Raw genomic sequence first — 21834 nt, forward strand, 5'->3', positions numbered from 1 at the left:
GCGAGTGAGATCCCAGTGAAAAGAACAGGTCATCAAAGAAGGAGGTACCTTTCTCTGAAGGGAGGAGAGAACTTCCACTTTGACTACGACCTTGTCTAAATATGATCAGAGTTGGGGAACTCAAAAGGCTTCCATAGCCTTGGCAGCTCATGACAAGAGCCTAGGGTGATTACTGATGCCATAAACAAGAGTGTCAATTTGTTAAGTCAACAACAGGAGTCACTGTGCACTTACTCCTCATGTAGGATCTCTGTCCTTAATGTGCTGTACATTGTTTTTTAATGCTGTAACTAGTACTCAAAACAGTATTTTTCACTTTGTGTTTCTGTGTGGGTGCAAACTGTTGAAATCTTTACTTAATATATTCTGAACTGATCTTCTGTATATAAAGAGAATTGAAAATGAATCTTGATGTGAATGGAAGGGAGGAGGGAGAGGGAAAGGGGAGGGTTGCAGGTGGGAGGGAAGTTATGGGGGGGGGGGGAGGAAGCCATTGTAATCCATAAGCTGTACTTTGGAAATTTATACTCATTAAATAAAAGTTAAAAAAAAAATTATAGAACTGCCTTAAAAGAGAAGTGAATCCATTTGTACTCCTACCAGAAAATGCATACTTGATTGCCTGTTTCACTGTGTCCTCTATATGTATTTCTTAAACTTACTGTTCTGACTCTTGTTTGGTTGTTTGGGTGGTGGCTGAAATGAGAGGAGTCTTGATATTTTAGAACTGAAATACAGTATCTCATTTTAACTGAATTTCTTAATTACATTTTTTTATGTTTATTAATCTTTTATGAGTATCCATGGTATACCAGACTCTGTTCCATATTCTGAAATTATAATGGTGAATGGAAACATAGAGTTGGCCTTCTCAGTATTCATAATCAATCAGTTCTGTTGACTACCAATTTGTAATATATTTTAACTGCCTCTTCTTAAAATTATTTTTATATACTTACTCTTATTTTTGGTACTTCTTATTTTAATCTCATGAAGTAAAACCTCTCCATATAAAGATATTATCTCTTATCTATCATATGGTTTCTATAACATTTTCTTCTGAATCTGTATCATTTACATGTCTTATATATAAGCCCAGCATGTCTGATAATAATAGATCTCATAGAGGTGTCAAATTTATATTTATTTACTTACTATCTATGAAACAATGCCATGTACACAAAATTGTAAAGTTTGTGAGAGAGGGAAACAACTAGAAGCATTACTGTGATAACACAGTCTTTGACCCTAAATAGTCCTGGTTTTAAATTCTGGTCTTACCAGTTTACTAGCTATGTAATCATGGGAAAATGACTGGAACACTGTCAGCTTACTCTTTTAGAAAATGAAGATTTATTATAAAAAGTGAGATATTCATAGGACATAATTTAAACAATGTAACTGGCACAGGGTAACCATTCCACAAATGGTAGCATTTATTATGAAAGATGTTCCAAGGAAAAATATAGGGAATACAGCTAAACATTTAGTTATCCTTTAATTATAAAGGGTTTCTTTAAACTAAAAAATATGAGATAGATTCAATAATGAAATCAAAAGTAAATGCATTCCACAAAAGGGATGAGTGTTTGACGCAGCAGGTACTAAAACCAAATCCCTCATCAGTGTGCCTGGGACAGAGTCCAAGCTCTACTTCTGCTTCCAGTTCCCTGCTAATGCATACCCTGGAAAATAGTAGGCAATGGCCCAAGAACTTGGATCCTTGCCACTCATATTGGAGGATCCAAATTGAACTCCAGATTGATGGTTACAGAATGGCCCAGGCTCTAGCTGTTACAGGTCTTTAGGGAATGAACCAGTAGATGGAAGATTGTTCTTTCTTTGCTCTCCTTCTTGTTTCCTTCTTTCTCTCCCTGCCTTTCTTTTTCTCTCCCTCTCATACGTAGTCATTTCAGCATATTATTGTAGATTCAAATAATTAAAATAATGAAGTCATGCTAATGCCTAATTCAAGAACACAAACTGATTAACTGTCCCCATTTTAGCCTCCCCTGTAATGATACAAAGCACCAGCTTAACTGAATGCTTTAATTTCCTTCTTAGCTCAATTTTTGGTTACTATTTTCTTTTGGGGGCGGAGGTTAGAAGAGAACATAAAACATCTACATTAAAATTTTACATTTCATATTTCCAGCCCAAAATAAAGTGTAAAAGTATTAATTGTGTAGGCCAGTGTTGTGGTGTGGCAGATTAAGCCACAGCTTGCAATGCTGGCATCCCATATGAGCACCAGTTCAAGTTCCAGCTGTTCTATTTCCAATCCAGCTCCCTGCCAAAGCACCTGGAAAAGTAGCAGAAGATGCCCCAAATGCTTTGGCCCCTACCACCTACATGGAAGACCAGGATGGAGTTTTAGGCTCCTGGCTTTGGCCTGGCCCAATGCCAACCACTGCAGACGTTTGGGCAGTGAACCAGTGAATGGAAGATCTCTTTGTCTCTGTTTCTACCTATATCTCTGTAACTCTTTCAAATAAATAAATCTCAGAAAAAAAATACTAAATACAAATTCTACTGTAATAAATCTCTCAATACTTATATATATAATATATAAATACAGTCTTAGAAAATTACCTGTAAAGAAGTTCTTCTGTGCAAAAATGAAGTGGTAGGTAGCTTTATAAACCTCTAATTCACACTGCCATGTCTGTGGCATGTTCCATATTCGAGGGTAGCTGGCATTGATATGGAACTGTAAAACAAACATTAAATAAAAATGTTAGAGTTCAAAATGTGACATTGTTTAAACATCAGAAACGAAGTCACACACATTAGTGAGAAATTAAAACTTATTTTTCTATTGTGAGACCTTAATATTGTTATGACTAAAGGTCAGTACCCATGGTTATATTGAGCTCCCTGAAATATTAAGTTATAATATTGTTAGAAAACTTAGAGAACAACAAATTATGTCACTACTCTGACCTGTATACCTGCTAACCAATGGAGGAAAAGCAAATATCCCTAATTCCTTCTTAAGCCTCAACTGTTAGGTGAGAGGCTCAGGGAGAATCAAGTGCAATGTATACTATCACCCAAAGTAACACTGGTATTTCTACAAAGGCAAAAGCTACCTGCCTACAAAAAGCACTATCATGCAGCAGATATTTTAGCAACAGCTCAAGAATTCATTAAGATGCTAAATATGCCAATCTAACATATCCTCGTATTTACAGTACTTGATATATTGTTATTACAAATTCTTCCTCTTAATTTACACAAATACCGTGTAAGATGTCTATTTAAGATAAGTACTAAGGTCTTTATGTCACCATCTTATGTAAAAGAATCTTTGAATATCAACCATTCTACATGTGTCCATTGTTATTAGTGTTTTTAATGGGTATTGTCCTTGATTAAAAAAAAAAAATTGGGCCTGATGAATGAATCCTCAATCTGAAACTTTAATCATGGGCATTTCTATATTGTATCTAACATGGACAACCAGGGTACCCACAAATTTTCTTCCTTTTAACTTACTTACTGAGTTAATAGCATCATGAATTATATCATTTAAGTCCTACAAAAGAATACAATGGGCTAGAAGACATATAGTAAAAAAATGTTCTTAACATTTAGGAGAGAGATAACCCAGCCATGTGATGTAATTTAAAAACAATGTTCTAACAACTTTTCATATTTTCAAAGGCTACAACTCTATGTATGATTGCTCTCTATTCACTTCTCTACACTGGAAGCAGAGCAACAGAGATCAAAAGAGTTCGGAGCACTGGAAATCAACTCTTCCCAAAAGTAGAATGGAGAGCACAAAAGGTACATGGTGGTTCTTGAAGAACATGACATTATTTCCTGCTTTTTTTAAACTGTATGTTAAAAAATTAAAACCAATTAATTTCATTTTAAGTATTCATATCATATACTCTAGACTTACTGCTAACATTTCTGCTTCTAAAAGGGTACGGTATTGCATGCTTGTAGTAGCATCAACATGTAGGAGCTGTCCTTTAATTGCAGGGGTATAACCTAATAAATAAAAATATAAAAATTCAGAAATCAAAAAAAAAATCATACAATTAGAAAATCTTTGATCAGAACCAATCCCTACCATCACCCAATGAAGGAATCCATGAAAAACAATGACCACTCACTACTTAAAAACACCTCAGTAACAGAGACCTTGCTAATATAGTAGGCGATTTTTTTCCATTTGGGAAAAGTCTGAAGGAGCATAATTTTACTTCCATATAATATCTAGTCTTATTTTACGTTCTAGCACAATACTATATGTCTATTCTCTAAATGAAACCTTTCAATTATTTAAGGCAATTCCCTTGTTTTTTCTTCATCTACCAATTCAAGGGTACATATTTTCAATTACTCCTAAGAAAATGACAGTTTGTAAACAACATCTATTCCTCAAGTGATGGCAATTTCCCAACAATAAAGCCCATTCCCACCAAAAGCAGAAATTTGAATATTATATTTCCTCTCTTGGCAGGGTTCCCTTCTATGAACACAAATTCTTAACCCACTGTGCCACAATGCTAACTCCTGTGAACACTAATTCTATGGCCATTATTGGATAGCTAATTTCACATGCATCCTGCCAAACTTCGCCTGACCCCTCAACCCCCAAAGCACCTGAATCTGAAAAAAGCTTTATATTTATTTGGAGTTATATATTGTTCTTGCCTGAGACCTAAACCCATTTTCCCTTTAGTCACCCTAAAAGCTACCTAACCTTTATACCCAAGGACCTGATGAGCTTTCCTTAGACCATTAACTCACTCAGAGTTCCACAACCAGTACACTGTAGCACTTGCCACAAATTTATGCAGGTGCTAGAGATATTGATCACATCACTCCTAAGGTGGTACCTTCAGTGGGCACAATATTTGTAAATTTTTGTGCACTAGTACAAATATTATTTCCCATGTGTATCATTAATTTTAAAAAGGCAAATGTACTTGCCCCTCATTAAAAGAACAAATATCAATTCTGTGTAATCCCTGATTGCCTTTATACCCCCAACTGTCATACATTTGTAACTAAGTCCTTCTAAAATACACTTCTTTCCAACTGCTTACACTGAACTAGCCAATCCCAGAGAATTTTAAGCATCTCCTTCAAGACTTAGTATACTTTTTTTAAAGAATTATTTTATTTATTTTGAAAGACAGAGGTACCACATGCCACTATCAGCCATGTTTTCAATTAATTACCTAAGCAAGCAGGCTACCACTTTATGTGAGCTAACAAACCTAGTAGCTAACCAATCTGCTTGCTTTCTTCTCAGAGTAGCACCAAAATAAGCAACAGAACAAATAAAGGAGAGCAAATTACATAAACATTAATTATAACTGGCAAAAGTAACATTGTCAGTTAGTGATTTCAAAATAGGGATTCATTGCTATTCCCTTTACTTCTAAGAAAGTAAGAAAATAGGGGCCAGTGTTATGGCATAGCGGGTAAAGCTGCCACATACAATGCCAGCATCCTATTATGGGTGTTGATTCATGCCCAGCTGCTCCTTTCAATTCAGTTTGCTGCTAATGGCCTGGGAAAAGCAGCAGAAGATGGCTCAAGTTTTTTTTGGCCTCTGCCACCCACATGGGAGACCTGCATGAAGCTCCTGGTTTATGCTTGGCCCAGCCCTGGTCATTGCAGCCATTGGGGGAATCAATCAGTGGACGGAAGATCTCTCTACCTCTCTCTCCATCCCTCCCTCTCCATCTCTCCCCCTCTCTCTTTCAAATAAATAAATATTTAAAAAAAGAAAAAGTAAGAAAATAAGAATTTCACCTTAACTGCTCTCATCCACAAATACAGTAGGATGGCAGTAAGCAGCCAAAATGAAGAGGTCTATATAATAATTTGATAGATTTTAACAAGAAGTATTTTTTCCTGTTATTGATCAACTAAAATGAATGTCCCAATTTTCAAACACATAATGAATTTAGGTAATAATTTTAACTCAGAAGAAATTATAGCTAAGAGAGCATTATTCATATTTTAACTACAGTATTTTTTTTCTTAAAGTTATGCTGTTCAAAGTACCCTGCTCACTTAAAATCTACTAATAACATAATCTAAAACAAAACCTGTTAGCCATTCAACCAGTTACTGTCCAAGTGCCAGGTACTGGATTAAACACTTGAGATATGCCAGTGAAAAGACACAGCAATTGCTATCATGGTACAGCAATCTAACAAGAAAACTATATATGAAGCAAATTATAAACAACTGTCCAAAAGAAATGTATAGGATCTAATAAAAGCAGAAAACTCTAAGACCTTGATTAGAAAAAAATTTCCTTCTCTAAAAGTGCTCAAATAATTTAATTGGTTAAGACAAATCCTTAATAGCTACAGGTATATCAAAATATATTTAAAAGTTGAAAAATAAAACCCTATTAATGTTAGTCTAAAAGGATTAACAAATTGCATTATTTACATATTAATTACTTGTACAAATCATTTAAAAGAGAAAAATAATTACACTTTACCATTTTCTTCAACAGTCATTGGAATATTGATTTCTAAATATGAGCCAGCTCCAACATTTACATGTACGGCATTTGTTTCCTACCAAAAGACAAAAATTAAGTTCTATAAAACATTCATTATAATTATATTCACATCATATTTTTCAGTTATTTAAGAAATACAATTTTTAATATACTAAATGGCTATTAAATATTCCAAAGAACAAAAGACCAATATATACCAAATATACAATAAAGCAATTTAACCAAATATAAAGGAGGAAAAATAACATAATATAGTGTGAAACTCAATTACTACCAATTTCTTTCCATTATTTGGCATTTAATAAAAAGTATGATGAGAGCAACATACTTATAAATGAAGGAGAGAGTTCACAAAAATGAATCTAAGTATAGGACTAATCACCAGAAAAATACTCTAGAAAATAATGTTCAGTTCTAAACAACATTTTCTATTATATTATTATAACAATTACCCTATTTTTGGTAAACAGCAAATCAATTGTAGCATCTGCAATAATATTCATTCGTAGTTCAAAAGCAAGGATCTGTCTTGGTCTCCCAGGCTGAGCAATTTCAGAAACTTTCAGAACTTGATAATCAGGTGGAAAGAAAAATTTCCATAAGCAATCTCTATATAAGGAGTTAGAAAGAGCAACAACATGTTAATCAAACAAAATTACCTCTAATAAAGGACCAAAGTCAGTATTCTAACTTTGTATTACCATTGCAATGTTATTTGACAGTTAAGAATGCTTTCTCCAATATTTTAAACTTCCAGAGGTAAAAATCTTGGAGATTTAATACATATACTATTATCAAATGAGATATCAGTAAGGCCAAATTTGCACTATTCATGTGTTCTATGAGAAATTAAAGACTTTCCACAAGTATTTCAATTGTTCAAATGACAAAGAAAGAACTGATTATGGAGGATAGCTTTCTTAGAATCATCATTCCATCCTGAACAAGTTACCTAACCTCTCTAGGAAAGCTTGATCTGCTTCCTCATGTATCACATGGTAATAACCAAACCGTCTCACAAAACTTACATTAATCACAACATTTATGGAAAAGACTTGGCAGTACAAATAGAAGTGACTATTATTTCTACTATTTACATAATCATTTTAATCAATATAGTATCAATAAAAGGTTAAAGAGCTAGGGATTTCAAAAAATATATAAGTATTTAGGAACTAGTATTGTAATGTTTTTGCCTCCCTTTATCATTTAATAAGTTGAAAGAACCCAAGAAATTTTCAATTCAGTGTTTTATGTGAGCAAACATTAGTTTAACGTTACTCATATATTCAAAGAAAGTACAGTTTGCAATTTGTAAATAGCAAAGGTTGAGAAAGGAGTCATGAGTGACAGGAAATGGTACTTAGAATAAATAAAACCAGGAAGATCTTAACAGAACTGAGCCTCAAAGGCTATAACTTGCCATCATTAATTAAAATGTCTGAAAGGAAAATAAGTTCTGCAAATGTCTGAGTAAGGCATGCATCATATCAAACTAAGGATATTAACGACAAAATCCAACATACTCATCAGATGATCCTAAACTACAAGATGGGCAGTAGGAGCACAGTGGATTTAAGGCTGGTTTGAATCTTTGTTCTTCATGCTGTAACTTCACTACTTTGCCCAAATTGCCCTTTGCACTGCCATTCCTCACATAGTAAATTTACTATATCTCTCCTACATATCTCACTAAGATTATGAGGATCAAATGAGAAAATACCAATGAAAAACCTGTAAATGAAAGCAATCAAATGCCAGACAATGTCGGGAAATACCTGCACTATATATAATAAAAGGATTCAGTTTCATTCTAATAGTGTATTTCAACTCTGTCAGGAAAACTTATAAAAAGAAAATAGCATGAAGCTGATTATCTTAAAGATTCAGAAAATCATGAAAAAGTAGCAGAAATGATATCAAACTCTAAAAGTTAAAATCATGCTACATCAGAGATAAGTAACTTCCCATAATGCTAAACCAACAGCTGAGACTTCTTCCTATATTTTTTACATTAATCAATGAATGCTAAGAAAACTGACCTTACAAACTACTGCTGATTACATTTATGTTTTTGCAGAAATTCAATGAGGAGAGAAAAGAACTATGTAAGACAACTTGCACATGTGAGAAGACAAATATTACTTGTATTTTGTTCAAAATAATCAGCATATAATTGTTGTATGTACTTATGGAATACAGTGTGATAATCCTATGCATGTATAAAATTCGTAGTGATCAAACCAGGGCAATTAGCATGGCCATCTCCTTAAACATTTATCAGTCCTTTCTGTTAGAATCTTTGAACCCCTCTCTGCTAGTTCTCTATAAAATATATAACAAATTGTTGTAAACTATCATCTTCTAACTGTGCTGCAGAACAGATTAAGAGACTGATGTTCTCTTTTAGCAAACTGATCTACTGAGGGGAGTTGTTGAAGTGTGTTTCTGTCTCATGTTACTTCAGTATCACGTTCTCTTTGTAATACAAAGACTACCTTCAAAGTGAATACAACTATATAAGAATTTTAGGGGGGCCGGCCCTATGGCATAGCAAGTAAAGTCGCCGCCTGCAGTGCCGGCATCCCATATGGGTGCCGGTTTGAGACCCAGCTGCTCCACTTCCCATCCCGCTTTCTGCTATGGCTTGGGAAAGCAGTAGAACATGGCCCAAGTCTTTGGGGCCCTGCAACCAAGTGGGAGACCCAGAGGAATCTCCTGGCTCCTGGCTTCCGATAGGCACAGCTCTGGCTGTTGCAGGCAACTGGCAAGTGAACCAGCAGATGGAAGCTCTCTCTCTCTGTCTCTCCTTCTCTCTCTGTGTAGCTCTGACTTTCAAGTAAAAATAAATAAAATCTTTTAAAAAAAGAATTTTAGGTGGGACTTTGTGTAAATATATAGTAATACTTTTTAAAGTGCATAATAAATATAATTTAAGGAGAATCACTTTATTCAAGCACTAAAAATTTTGCATGTTTGTCTTAAAGCAGTGATTTAATTATTACTCTTAAATAATATATAATGTTCTGCCAAATAAACTGAATTTTTCTTATATAGGTGAAATAGATTCAATCTTTGTTACCCAACCCTCATTTTCCAATTGATGTTACATTGTGAATATAACATGACTTTTTGAAGGAAAAATTTTGCCATAAAAAAAGAGTTAAAATTCCAGTAAGCACTTGCTTTATGACCCAAAATTTTAAGCTCTGTTACTTCCAAGTTTATTAAATATTTAATGAAGAACTTAGTGAAGTGCTATACTATTGTATTGCAATTTTCAAATAACAAACATTCATTTATCACACCATGTGTTAATTAGTTACTCAGTGTGGCAGGTATTTCTATATGCTAGAGATACCAACAGTAATAGAACATATCACTTGACAAAGTATACAACTATTCTAATAATGCTAAGTAGGTAGCACATTTTTTTCTTAAGCTAACAAAGTATAAGCCAAGCCAGTATGTTAAGAGTCAGTATCAGCACTCTTTCATTAATCCATTGAGTGGCCAAGTAATGTCTTCTTTAGTGAATGCATGTCTTGGCTTATATTTCTCTATTCAGGAAAGCTAGGCAATAAATAGAAAAAATAAATGCACTTTGAGCAATGTCTACCTACATAAAATTTAGATGTTGCCTCATAATTAGTGGTAAATGTTCCCTAATTTAATATTTAATATGTAGAAAAACATTGAATTGTTTTATGATTTCTCTACAAGTAAGTTATTATCTGGATCAAAATATTGAGTGATATGTTTTTAAAAAGTTTATAAAAATATTAAGCTAGTTTTAAACAAATTTTTGCTTTAATTTATTTGAGAGAGAGAGACAAAGAGCTCTGCTCTGCTAGTTTCCTCCTCCCCAAATACTCGCATCAGTCAAGGCTGGGGAACAGCTGAAGCTGGGAGCTGGGCATGCCATCCAGGTCTCTCACATATGAGGCAGGAACCCAATCACCCAAGTCATCACTGCTGCCTCCCAGGGTCTACAGTAGCAAGAAGCTAGAGTAGGGAGTCAAACACAAGCACTCCAATGTGGGATGCAGATGTCTCAAACAGCAGACTAAACACCTGCTGCATTATGCTACTTTCTCATAAAAATTATACTACTATCACAATACATTTTAAAGACTTATTAGAAACACAATTACTCAAGTACCTCTGCCTATCGGCCCATGGTCCATAATTAAAATCTGTTCCTTTTCCACAAACTATATCCAGTCCCCAACAGGGAGGCAAGTCTTGTAATTTGCAATCCTCACTGCTTATTTCTCCTTCAACATTTTCTTCTGTTTCTTCTGGAACAAGTCCTAAATTTCAGAACGTACAATGGAAAGGTAGTTACCTTAAAATTTTTCCATAGACCAGCAGTTATTAAATTTCTTGGTCTCAGAAAACCTTCATAAAAATAATTAAGAACTCCCAAAATTATTTTTGTATTATATCTATCACAACTTACAGTGTTAACATTAAAATTTAGCAATTTAAAATGTTTTAGTTTAAAAATTCACTACCAGTCACAACATAATAAAATATGTAATATAATTTAATGAAAATATAAAATTAAAAATAACAATATCTTAATGAAAAACAGTGAAGCTTCATATTATTTTTCATAAGAAACAACTATATTTTTAGGTTGGTATTAAATTTATTTTGACAAATATCTAGCTTTAATAGAAAACAGTGGATTCTCACAGTTGCTTCTGCATTCAATCTTTTGTTGCAGGATTTGAAGAAAATGTGGCTTTATACAACTATCTAGATATAAAAGAGAGGAATACCTCAACAAATTATTCAGGTAATGCTGCATGGTATTCCTTGGTACAATACGAAAATTCAACAAGTGGCAGCTTAAGATTAATTGCAATATGGAATCTGAAACCATGTTACAGAACTTGTTATACTCTATTATGTTAACATGATGTTCTCTTACATTTTGAATAAATCTTGTATGCATGTGGGACCTTGTAATACCATACATTGGTCATTTTGAAAATACTGGTTCAAGGTCTTCAAAGAGGGAGGTGCCTTTCTCTGAAGGGAGGAGAGAACCTCCACTTTGACTATGACCGTGTCTAAACAAGATAAGAGTTGGAGAACTCAAGGGGCTTCCATAGCCTTGGAAACTCATAACTGGTGCATAGGGAGATTACTGATGCCATAAACAGGAGTGTCAATTGGTAAAGTCAACAACAGGAGTCACTGTGCACTTACTCCTCATGTAGGATCCCTGTCCTTAACGTGCTGTACACTGAGGCTTAATTGTATAACGAGTACTCAAACAGTATATTTCACTTTGTGTTTCTATGGGGGTGCAAACGACTGAAATCTTTGCTTAATGTACACTAAACTGATCTTCTGTAAAAAAAAAAAAAAAAAAAAAAAGAAAGAAATTATCAATTCCCAACTTGACTCTCACTGGGATTAAACATGACAATAGGTCTGATCTGATTTCATCATCATTTAAAAAAAATCATCTATTATTTTTCACTTTATGTTTCTGTGTGGGAGCAAACTGTTGAAATACTTACTTAAGGTATACTAAGCTGATCTTCTGTATATTAAGATAATCGAAAATGAATCTTGATGTGAATGGAAGGGGAGAGGGAGTGGGAAAGGGGAGGGTTGTGGGTGGGAGGGACGGTATGGGGGGGAAGCCATTGTAACACAGGAGTCGTACTTTGGAAATTTATATTCATTAAATAAAAGATTAAAAAAAATAAATAAATAAAAAAAAAAAAAAGAAAATACTGGTTCACTGAATTATATGGATACATTCCAAATGTTAACAAATTTCATTATTAAACATTATTAAACATTTAAAAACATTATTAAACATTTAAAAACATTTTAAACATTATTAGCATTTAAACATGGAGGTCTCATCAGAAAAGCTGTTATTTTCTAGGATGCTATCAAGTAGGAGTCAGATTTTCCAAAATTCAAATTTCCACACAAAAGATCAAAACCATAATCAGTTGTTAATTATTCTTTTAAGTAAAATACAAGTTCCATGAAAAAAAGTAAGCAGTTCAGCTTGCAACTCAATCACAAAAATGCTTTTCCTCAAGACACTAGTATACTCTGGCATGCAGCAGAAGTACTTTATGCAAACTTTCCAACTTGTAACACATAATTCTAAGACTTCATTCAATGGCCAATATTTGATAAAATTAGTAATTCCTATTGTTTAACTTTTAGGCAGCACTAACATTTTTTTGTCTTACTGTGAATGCATGACAGTGAAAGATATAGTGACTATTCATATAGTTAGGAGCCACTGCCTTGATTCATGCTAAGACATCAGCAGTTTTACCCATCATTGCTGTACAATGCAAAATGTACAAAAGTCAACACTGTGAAACGGCAAATAACATCTTACTTTCACGGAAAATACTTTGACTTTGCAAACCCCAGACAGGTATAAAAAGACCAGAATTAGGAAAAAAGAATTTTAAAAACCATTATTTAGATATTTTTATAAAATGGGAACCTCTGTCAGACATTATAACTAGCTAGATTTTAATCTTTAAATTTTGAGACTCAAATCTAATATTGTAATTTTTCTAAGCCACACTCCCTAAAGGTTTTTTATTTTCAGCCCTCAGCATTCTCAATGTTGAAGGTGTATCTGTGAAAATGGAAATTGAAGGAAACATTACTATATTATTCTCTTTTAGTCTAAAATATCTAATTAAGAGTAAACTTTTGAGAAATGCCAGAATTTTTAGGAAACACTCTCATATTCACATTTGCCATTTACTGATACTTATTTATATCCAAAGTAAGTAGGTTTGAAATATCACCAGCACTTGAAAGAGATGGAATTGTAGCTATGAAACATATTTCAGAAAAATACCTGGCTCATCCATGTAGTAGTAGATGTCAACATCATTTGACTGCATCACCACAAAACCTTCCCCCATCAACCTTGGTGGTCTATAAGAAGAGGTAAGAGTAAAATAAATATACCCCTAGAATACAAAATGTTCAGTATCCTAGTTAATGGTGGTAATAGAGGAAAATAAAAAAAAAAAAAAAAACTAAAAAGGACATCACAGGTATCAGCTTACCAACGGGAAACCATCTTTTATACAGTCAACTACCCTTATAAGTCATTCCTGAGATGTATTCTATATTAGACTAAATAATGAAATAATATAAAAAATTACTAGTAAATTAATCAAAAAATTTCAGATCTGTATTTTTCATTTTGTTCTGAATTATAGAAATCAATTTAGAACAAAGTTAAACATTTTGCATTTACAATAAAATTAAAATCTAACCATTTTACATTAACACCTCAAAACTAAATAATATTTTTCTTTCTGTATAATATACATAAAATAAAAATAAAATAAAAGCAGCTAGGAATGGTCCAAGTGTTTGGGCCCCTGAAACCCACATGGAAGACCTGGATGAAGCTCTTGGCTCCCAGCTTTGACTTGGCCCAGCCCTAGCTATTGCAGCCATCTGGAGAATAAACCAGCAAATGGAACATTTTTCTTTCTCTCTCTCTGTCTCCCTCACTCTCTCTGTAACTCTAATTTTCAAATAAATAAATCTTTAATTAAGAAAACTAACTTCTCAATCATTAGATAATATTATACCATTTACAAAGGCAATAATTTTCTTCTAAATATGTATTATATAACAAAGGTTAATGTTTAATCTTATGATTTAATTTATACACTTTAGAAGAATGAAAACTACAATTTTAAGACTGTTTAGATAAATTATTAATAGCAGAACACGTTTCATCTTACTTGGTAGCAATTTTTTTAAATCCAAATTTAGTAAATATGTACCTTTTTTTAAAAAAAAAGATTTATTTATTTTATTTGAAAGGCAGAGTTACAGAGAGGTTGAGGCAGAGAGAGAGAAAGAGAGAGAGAGAGAGAGAAAGAGAGAGAGAGAGAGAGAGAGAGGCGTCTTCCATCCACTGGTTCACTCCCCAAATGGCTGCAATGGCCAGAGCTGCACCAATCCAAAGTCAGGAACCAAGAGCCCCTCCAGGTCTCCCACGTGGGTGCAGAGGTCCAAGGACTTGGGCCATCTTCTACTGTATTCCCAGGCCACAGCAGAGAGCGAGATCAGAAGCGGAGCAGCCAGGACTCAAACTGGCACCCAAATGGGAGGCCAGTACTGCAGGTGGCAGCCTTACCCACTATGCCACAGTGCTGGCCCCAGTCAATATGTATCTTTTTTTTTTTTTTTTTTTTGACAGGCAGAGTGGACAGTGAGAGAGAGAGACAGAGAGAAAGGTCTTCCTTTTTGCCGTTGGTTCACCCTCCAATGGCCACCGCGCTGATCCGATGGCAGGAGCCAGGTACTTCTCCTGGTCTCCCATGGGGTGCAGGGCCAAGGACTTGGGCCATCCTCCACTGCACTCCCTGGCCACAGCAGAGAGCTGGCCTGGAAGAGGGGCAACCGGGACAGAATCCGGCGCCCCGACCGGGACTAGAACCCAGTGTGCCGGCGCCACAAGGCAGAGGATTAGCCTAGTGAGCCGCAGCACCGGCCTCAATATGTATCTTAATATAAATAAATAACTTTGTACAAGTCCCACATTCCAGAAGATGCTCAACCACATCCATACTCTTGAAGAGCAAAACCATGTAGACCCATAACCACCATGGAATTCAAAAACGGAAAAAGCACTGTCTGTCATTCTAGTCAATCCCTGGATAAGTTAACAAGCAGCTAGCTAAGAGTTAGAAAAGATAAGTAATAATCACACTTCTGAAAGGAAACCACAGAATCTCCTTCATAAAAAATAAAGCTGATTTAGAAAAAAATAAAGATCAAAGAGGTCCATAATCCTACCCATGAAGGTGTGGCCTAGAGTCAGCAGGAGTTACGAATCTGCTGTTCACTCTCAATGCCTCCCAGATCCTCCTATGTAAGCCTCCACTGCAATGGGACAAATGTAGTGTCTATCACCCATGTATCAAACCTCCTAACTACAAGCAGCTACTTCACAGAAGGGAGAAGTCTGGGAAACTAGATGGAAAACTAACAATCATTTTTGTGGAATCACTTAAAGAAATGTCAAGTAGGTTTCAAAACTGTACTATCCTAACTTCACTAATTTTCCAAGAGAATTTTGATTCCATTTTAAATTTTCAGTAACTTGAAATGATACGGCACTGTAATAAATCTGATCAATTTACTATTTAACCATGCCTTCAGGGGACAATAACTATCTGTGATGTGCATTTCCTAACATAAAAAAAATGGTTTAATTGACCAAAATATGCTTCTAAGATATGAATATAGTAACAAGGGAAAAAGTATAGTTATAGGGGCCAGCGCTGTGGCGCAGTAGGTTAAGCGCCGGCATCCCACATGGACACCAGTTCAAGTCTCGGCTGCTCCTCTTTCAATCCAGCTCTCTGCTATGGCCTGGGAAAGCAGTAGAAAATGGTCCAAATCCTTGGGCTCCTGCACCAACATGGGAGACCAGGAAGAAGCACTTGGCTCCTGGCTTCAGATCAGCGCAGCTCTGGCCATTGCAGCCATTTGGGGAGTGAACCAACGGATGGAAGACCTTTCTCTCTGCCTCTCCCTCTCACTAGCTGTAACTCTACCTCTCAAATAAAAAATAAAAAAAAACTTAAAAAAAAAAAGAATAGTTATAACATACAGAAAAATTTTCAGAATTATCACTGGATAACATATCCATTTATCCTCTAAAGCAAGACTATCTAGGGTAGTTGTTTGAAAACAGACTTATACATAATTATTGTACAACTTGTAGCAGAGAAATTCAAAGGATGGTATAGTTCAAGTCAATATCTATTTTGCTATAAAGAACTATTTTTATAAGATGTCCTTACTCATCATTCTGAAGACCAACATATCTTGGACTAGGAACAAGCATGACCCGAACATTTTCAAGCTTTCCTTTCACAATATGCATGAATTGGTCAAGATGACTTGAAGGTGGTTTTGTAGTGTAAGTTAACAGGGCATCATCAAAGTTGATGCACAAAGTTTGAGGTTGGTAATGATTCCCAAAGGCCAAACGCCCCTAAAAAGGAGACAAAAGGATATTATACCATGCTATTGTGGCCATAATTTTCTCCTTAGATAACCTATTAACAAAGAATTACAAGCAACAGCTAAATTACTCCATTTGAATCATATATGATATTTAAAGTATCCCAATGGTCAATTCAAATCAGTATTTGAAGATACTTAAAGGTAACTTTAAAGCAATTCAAATATTTGTGAAAAAAATAGCCTTTAAGTTCGAGTAAATTTATCTTACAACAGCATTGATGGTAAAACTCATACTTTAGAAAAACAGTAAAGAAATCTTCATAAAATTCTCTTCTCACATAAAAATCGTATTTGCAAACATGAAAAGTTCTACTATTGCCACCAAGCATTAATTGTAGTACAATTCACTTACTGTGCTCACGTTGACCTTTATGACCGGAATAAGTGATCTCCAGGAAGATGTGGGGTCTTGAGATTCTGTTTTTACTTTAACTCTGACAGAAAGAATTAAAATGACACAGATAACAAAAACTTAGACAACTGAACAAACAGTTGCCTTCCTTACAATACACATAATCAGTATCAGCTGTACCTTACCAACAGCTGTACCTTACCACTCCAGTAAACAAAACAATGATCCCCTAAGGCAGCAGGGAGGGAAGCTTTTTCTGCCAAGGACTATTCAGAAATTTACAACACCATTCGTGGGCCATACAAAATTATCGACCTAAAAATTACCCCGCTTCAGACTTACTGAGTTTCGAATTCCGCTTGCAGTTACCTTGGCAGGGCGAGACCAAATGATTTTGACCCCTGTGCCAGACATTCCCCAGAGTACTAATTTCCCCTAAAAATGTCTCTGAATGCACTGTCTCTGATACCAATTTTTCAACTGACAAGCTATAATAATGACTGTTTTTTAGAATGACAAGCTCTAAAACCATAAAGTATGATATGCTGTCACTTCATCTTCAGTCATGTCCACTATGCTACCATACAACATTTTCAGGACAGCCAAAGTTATTACTAAAACAACAAATAGGTCAGAAACAGAAAGACAAAATAGCTGATGTTCTCACTCATATGCAAAAGCTAAAAAAAATAAGTTCATCTGAACATGGAATAGTGATTACAGGGAAGGATGGGAAGAAGAAGGGGTTGAAGGGAGGTTAGATAATGGGTGTATCAAAACACAGTAAAAATAGAACAGATAAGCTCCTAGTGTTCCACACTACACTTGGGTGCCTATAGTTCACAATAACCTATTACAGGGGCCGGCACCGCGGCTCACTAGGCTAATCCTCCGCCTTGCGGCGCTGACACACTGGGTTCTAGTCCCAGTCGGGGTGCCGGATTCTGTCCCGGTTGCTCCTCTTCCAGGCCAGCTCTCTGCTGTGGCCAGGGAATGCAGTGGAGGATGGCCCAAGTCCTTGGGCCCTGCACCCCATGGGAGACCAGGAGAAGTACCTGGTTCCTGCCATCGGATCAGCACGGTGCGCCAGCTGCAGCGCGCCAGCGCCAGCCACGGCGGCCATTGGAGGGTGAACCAACGGCAAAAAGGAAGACCTTTCTCTCTGTCTCTCTCTCTCTCACTGTCCACTCTGCCTGTCAAAAATAAATAAATAAATAAATAACCTATTACAGACTTTCTGAGCAAACAAAAGAGATCAGCTTGATGACTATAATCCAATCATCAAGTAACAACTAGAAACAGAAATGTTAACCAATGTGACTTTTTTTTAAAAAGATTTTATTTTTTATTTGAGAAGTAGAGTTAGAGAGAAAGGGAGAAACAGAGAGAAAAGTCTTCCATGTGCGGGTTCACTCGCTAGAGGGCTGCAATGGCTAGAGCCAAGCCAATCCAAAGCCAGGAGCCAGGAGCTTCCTCCTGGTCTCCCACTTGGGTGCAGGGGCCCAAGGACTTGGACCATCTTCAACTGCTTTTCCAGGCCATAGCAGAGAGCTGGATCGAAGAGGAGCAGCGGGGACTTGAAGTGGCACCCATATGGGCTTCTGGCACCACAGGTGGAGGCTTACCCCACTATGCCACAGCACCGACCACAAACATGATTTAATCTTAATACATTGAATACATTTGGAGTTATCACACTGTACCCCATACATATGTACAATTAAAATAATTATAAAAATGGTGAGGGTTTAACCTAGTGGTTAAGGTGCCCACATCCCATATCAGATTATCTGGGTTCAATACCTGTCTCTGGCACCTGACTAGCTTCCCATTAATGTGAACCCTGGAAGGTAGGAGTAATAGTTCAATTGGGTTCCTACCACCAACCTGGGAGATCTGATTTGAGTTCCAACTCCCAAAGCAGAATCTGGGGAGTTAACTTGTGGATGGGAGCTCTCTCACTTGCTCCCTCTCTCTTCTCTCCCTCTCAAATAAATTTTTTTAAATTTGTAGAAAATGCACCTTATGAGGGCTGGCACCTTATGGTGGCACAGTGGGTTAATGTCCTGGTCTGAAGCGCCAGCATCCCATATAGGTGCCAGTTCAAGTACTGGCTGCTCCACTTCCAATCCAGCTCTCTGCTATGGCCTGGGAAAGCAGTGGAAGATGGCCCAAATCCTTAGGCCCCTGCATCCAAGTGGGAGACCCAGAAGAAAATCCTGGCTCCTGGCTTTGGATAAGCACAGCTCCGGCCATTGCGGCCAATTGGGGAGTGAACCAGCGGATGGAAGAACTCTTTCTTTCTCTCTCTCTGCCTCTCCTCTCTCTGTGTAACTCTTTCAAATAAATAAGTAAATAATTTTAAAAAAAGAAAAATGTACATTATGAAAAAACTATGCATGAACTTCAAATTTTAAAAATTTTTAGTGATTAAGGTACAAGTGAGTTTGACGTTTTGACCACCTTGAGCATCTCTAAACAATATAGTCTGTCTTCTCTCTTCCCCTTCCCTATCACCTTGTGCCAGAACAATTCCCTCCTCAATAAGCTAAAAATGATACATAAGAGTAAGCACATTGGCCATTCACAAACTATACAAACTTTATAAAGTGAAATTTAACAGCAATTCACAAAAATTTCAGGTGAAAACTCAAGGTATATATCTTCAATAACCAGGTGACTTCTAAATCACATTTCCGACGTCCACTAGGGTGTATCTCATCGCCTCCTCCTAACCTCCCTTTCCTCCAAAGTTTCCTAACTCAAAAATAATTACTACTTCAGTTGGAAATTTGGATTCATTCCCCTTTTGTGTGTATAGAATATAATTACCATATATATTACCGCACACATTTATTTCTTTCTGCAGTGAAAACCCTTAAAATCTATTCTCAGCAATTTTCTTTTTTTTTTTTAAGATTTATTTATTTGAAAGTCAGAGTTACACAGAGAGAGAAGGAAAGGCAGAAAGAGAGAGAGAGAGAGCTCTTCTATTGCTGGTTCACTCCCCAACTAGCCACAATGACCGGAGCTGCGCCGATCCAAAGCCAGGAGCCAGGGTCTTCTTCTGGGTCTCCCATGCACGTGCAGGGCCCCAACGGCTTGGGCCATCTTCTACTGCTTTCCCAGGCCATAGCAGAGAGCTGGATAGGAAGTAAAGCAGCCGGGTCTCTAACTGGTGCCCATATGGGATACCAGCACTGCAGGCAGCTGCTCAACCCACTACACCACAGCGCCGTCCCTTTAAGCAATTTTCAAGAACACGTTCTTATTAACTACAGTCATCATGTTGTACAATAAGACATCTTGAACTTATTCCTCAAGCCTTTTTGTAACCACCATTTTTCTCTCTACTTCTACCTGTTCCAATTTTTTAGATTCCATATATAACTGAGATCATGTTGTATGTGTCTTTCTGTGCATGGCTTATATCACATAACCAGTGCTATAGCAAATGCCAAGATTCCTTCTTTTGAAAGAGTGAATAGTATTTCATTGTATACATTTTCTCTATTCATTTATCCTTTATTGTATGCTTAGATAAATTCCATATCTATGCTTAAGCCAGGACCTGAAACTCAATCCTTATCACCCACATGAGTGAAAGGGACTCAGGTACTTAGGTAAATCCCCCTGCTTTCAGGGTGTGCAATACCAGGAAGCTAGAATTAGAAGCAGGATTAAGATTTGAACCTAATATGGGACACAAGCATCCCAAGTGGAATCCTAACAGCTGTGCCAAACACATACCACTTTTGTCTATTTTTTAACTGGGGTTTTCTTCTATTAAATTATTTGAATCCTTTATATATTCTGGATACATAGCCAATTTAATATTCAGGGGCTGGTGCTGTGGTGTAGCAGGCTAAGCTGCCACCTGTGACATCAGAATCCTTTATGGGCACAGGTTCAATCAAGTCCCAGCTGCTCCACATTTGATCTAGCTCCTGCTAATGTGCCTGGGAAAGCATGAAAGCAGTGAAAGATGGCCCAAGTCTTTGGAACCCTGACACCCACATGGGAGACCCAGATGAAGCCTCTGATTCCTGGCTTTGGTCTGGCCCAGCCCTAGCCATTCCAGTCATTTCAGGAATAAACCACACAATCCCCTTTCTCTCTCTTTCTCTCTCTCTTTCTCTCTCTCTCTCTCTCTCCTTCTCACTGAAACTCTGCCTTTCAAATCAATAAATTAATTTTTTAATATATTCAGGGATAAATTTAACTAAGTATCCTCTACACTGAAAACTATGAAACATGATGAAAGAAATGGAAGACATAAATAAATGGAAAGATACCCTGTGATTACAGAGTGGAAAATTAACGTTGTTAAAATGTCCATTACCCAGAAGCGGTACATAGGTTCAATGCAAATCCCCATCAAAATATCAGTGGTATATTTTTTAATAAATGCAAAGAATAATTATAAAATTTGCATAGAACCATTTAAAAAAACAAAACACACACACACACCTTGGATAGCCAAAGCACTCTTTAGCAAAATGAACAAGGCTGGAGGAATCAAACTATCTGACTTCAAAATATACTACAAAAAGCAATAGTAATCAAAACAGCATAACACTAGCATTTAAAGAAAAAAATGGCACATAGACCAATCATACACCAATGGACCAGAATAGAGAGCCCAGATAATAAATTCACACATTTAGGTTAATCAATTTTTAACAAAAGTGCCAAGAACACACACTGGGAAGATAACAACATTCTAATAAATGGTGTTGGGTGACACCCCTTTTCAGCATGAAACAGCCAGAGTGATAATCACCCAGTTCTCCTAATAGAAGTTATGGTCCATTCTTGTTGAGTGGGTAATATTGAGGAATCATGGGTTAACAGGCAGTCTGAAAACTGAAAGAGGAAATGTTCCTCCCAAAAAGTTATCCTT

At 36.2% G+C, this 21834-nt stretch overlaps 1 protein-coding gene across 16 annotated transcripts in view; it reads right to left on the minus strand.

The window, feature by feature from the left end:
* Nucleotides 1-21834, minus strand: part of BLTP1 (bridge-like lipid transfer protein family member 1) — a 244321-nt gene that overhangs the window by 164534 nt on the left and 57953 nt on the right. For all 16 annotated transcript variants that reach the window (XM_070047638.2, XM_070047636.2, XM_008267930.5 and 13 more), the window contains exons 8-15: nucleotides 16932-17013; nucleotides 16354-16547; nucleotides 13374-13453; nucleotides 10671-10821; nucleotides 6961-7117; nucleotides 6485-6563; nucleotides 3911-4002; nucleotides 2593-2710 (exon numbers count right to left, since the gene is read on the minus strand). In XM_070047638.2, the coding sequence (XP_069903739.2) occupies nucleotides 2593-2710; nucleotides 3911-4002; nucleotides 6485-6563; nucleotides 6961-7117; nucleotides 10671-10821; nucleotides 13374-13453; nucleotides 16354-16547; nucleotides 16932-17013 (953 nt within the window). The remainder of the gene's footprint in view (nucleotides 1-2592; nucleotides 2711-3910; nucleotides 4003-6484; nucleotides 6564-6960; nucleotides 7118-10670; nucleotides 10822-13373; nucleotides 13454-16353; nucleotides 16548-16931; nucleotides 17014-21834) is intronic.

The sequence above is a fragment of the Oryctolagus cuniculus genome, chromosome 8 (assembly GCF_051225735.1).
Source record: "Oryctolagus cuniculus isolate XC-2025 breed Fujian yellow rabbit chromosome 8, ASM5122573v1, whole genome shotgun sequence".
NCBI classification, from domain to species: Eukaryota; Metazoa; Chordata; class Mammalia; order Lagomorpha; family Leporidae; genus Oryctolagus; species Oryctolagus cuniculus.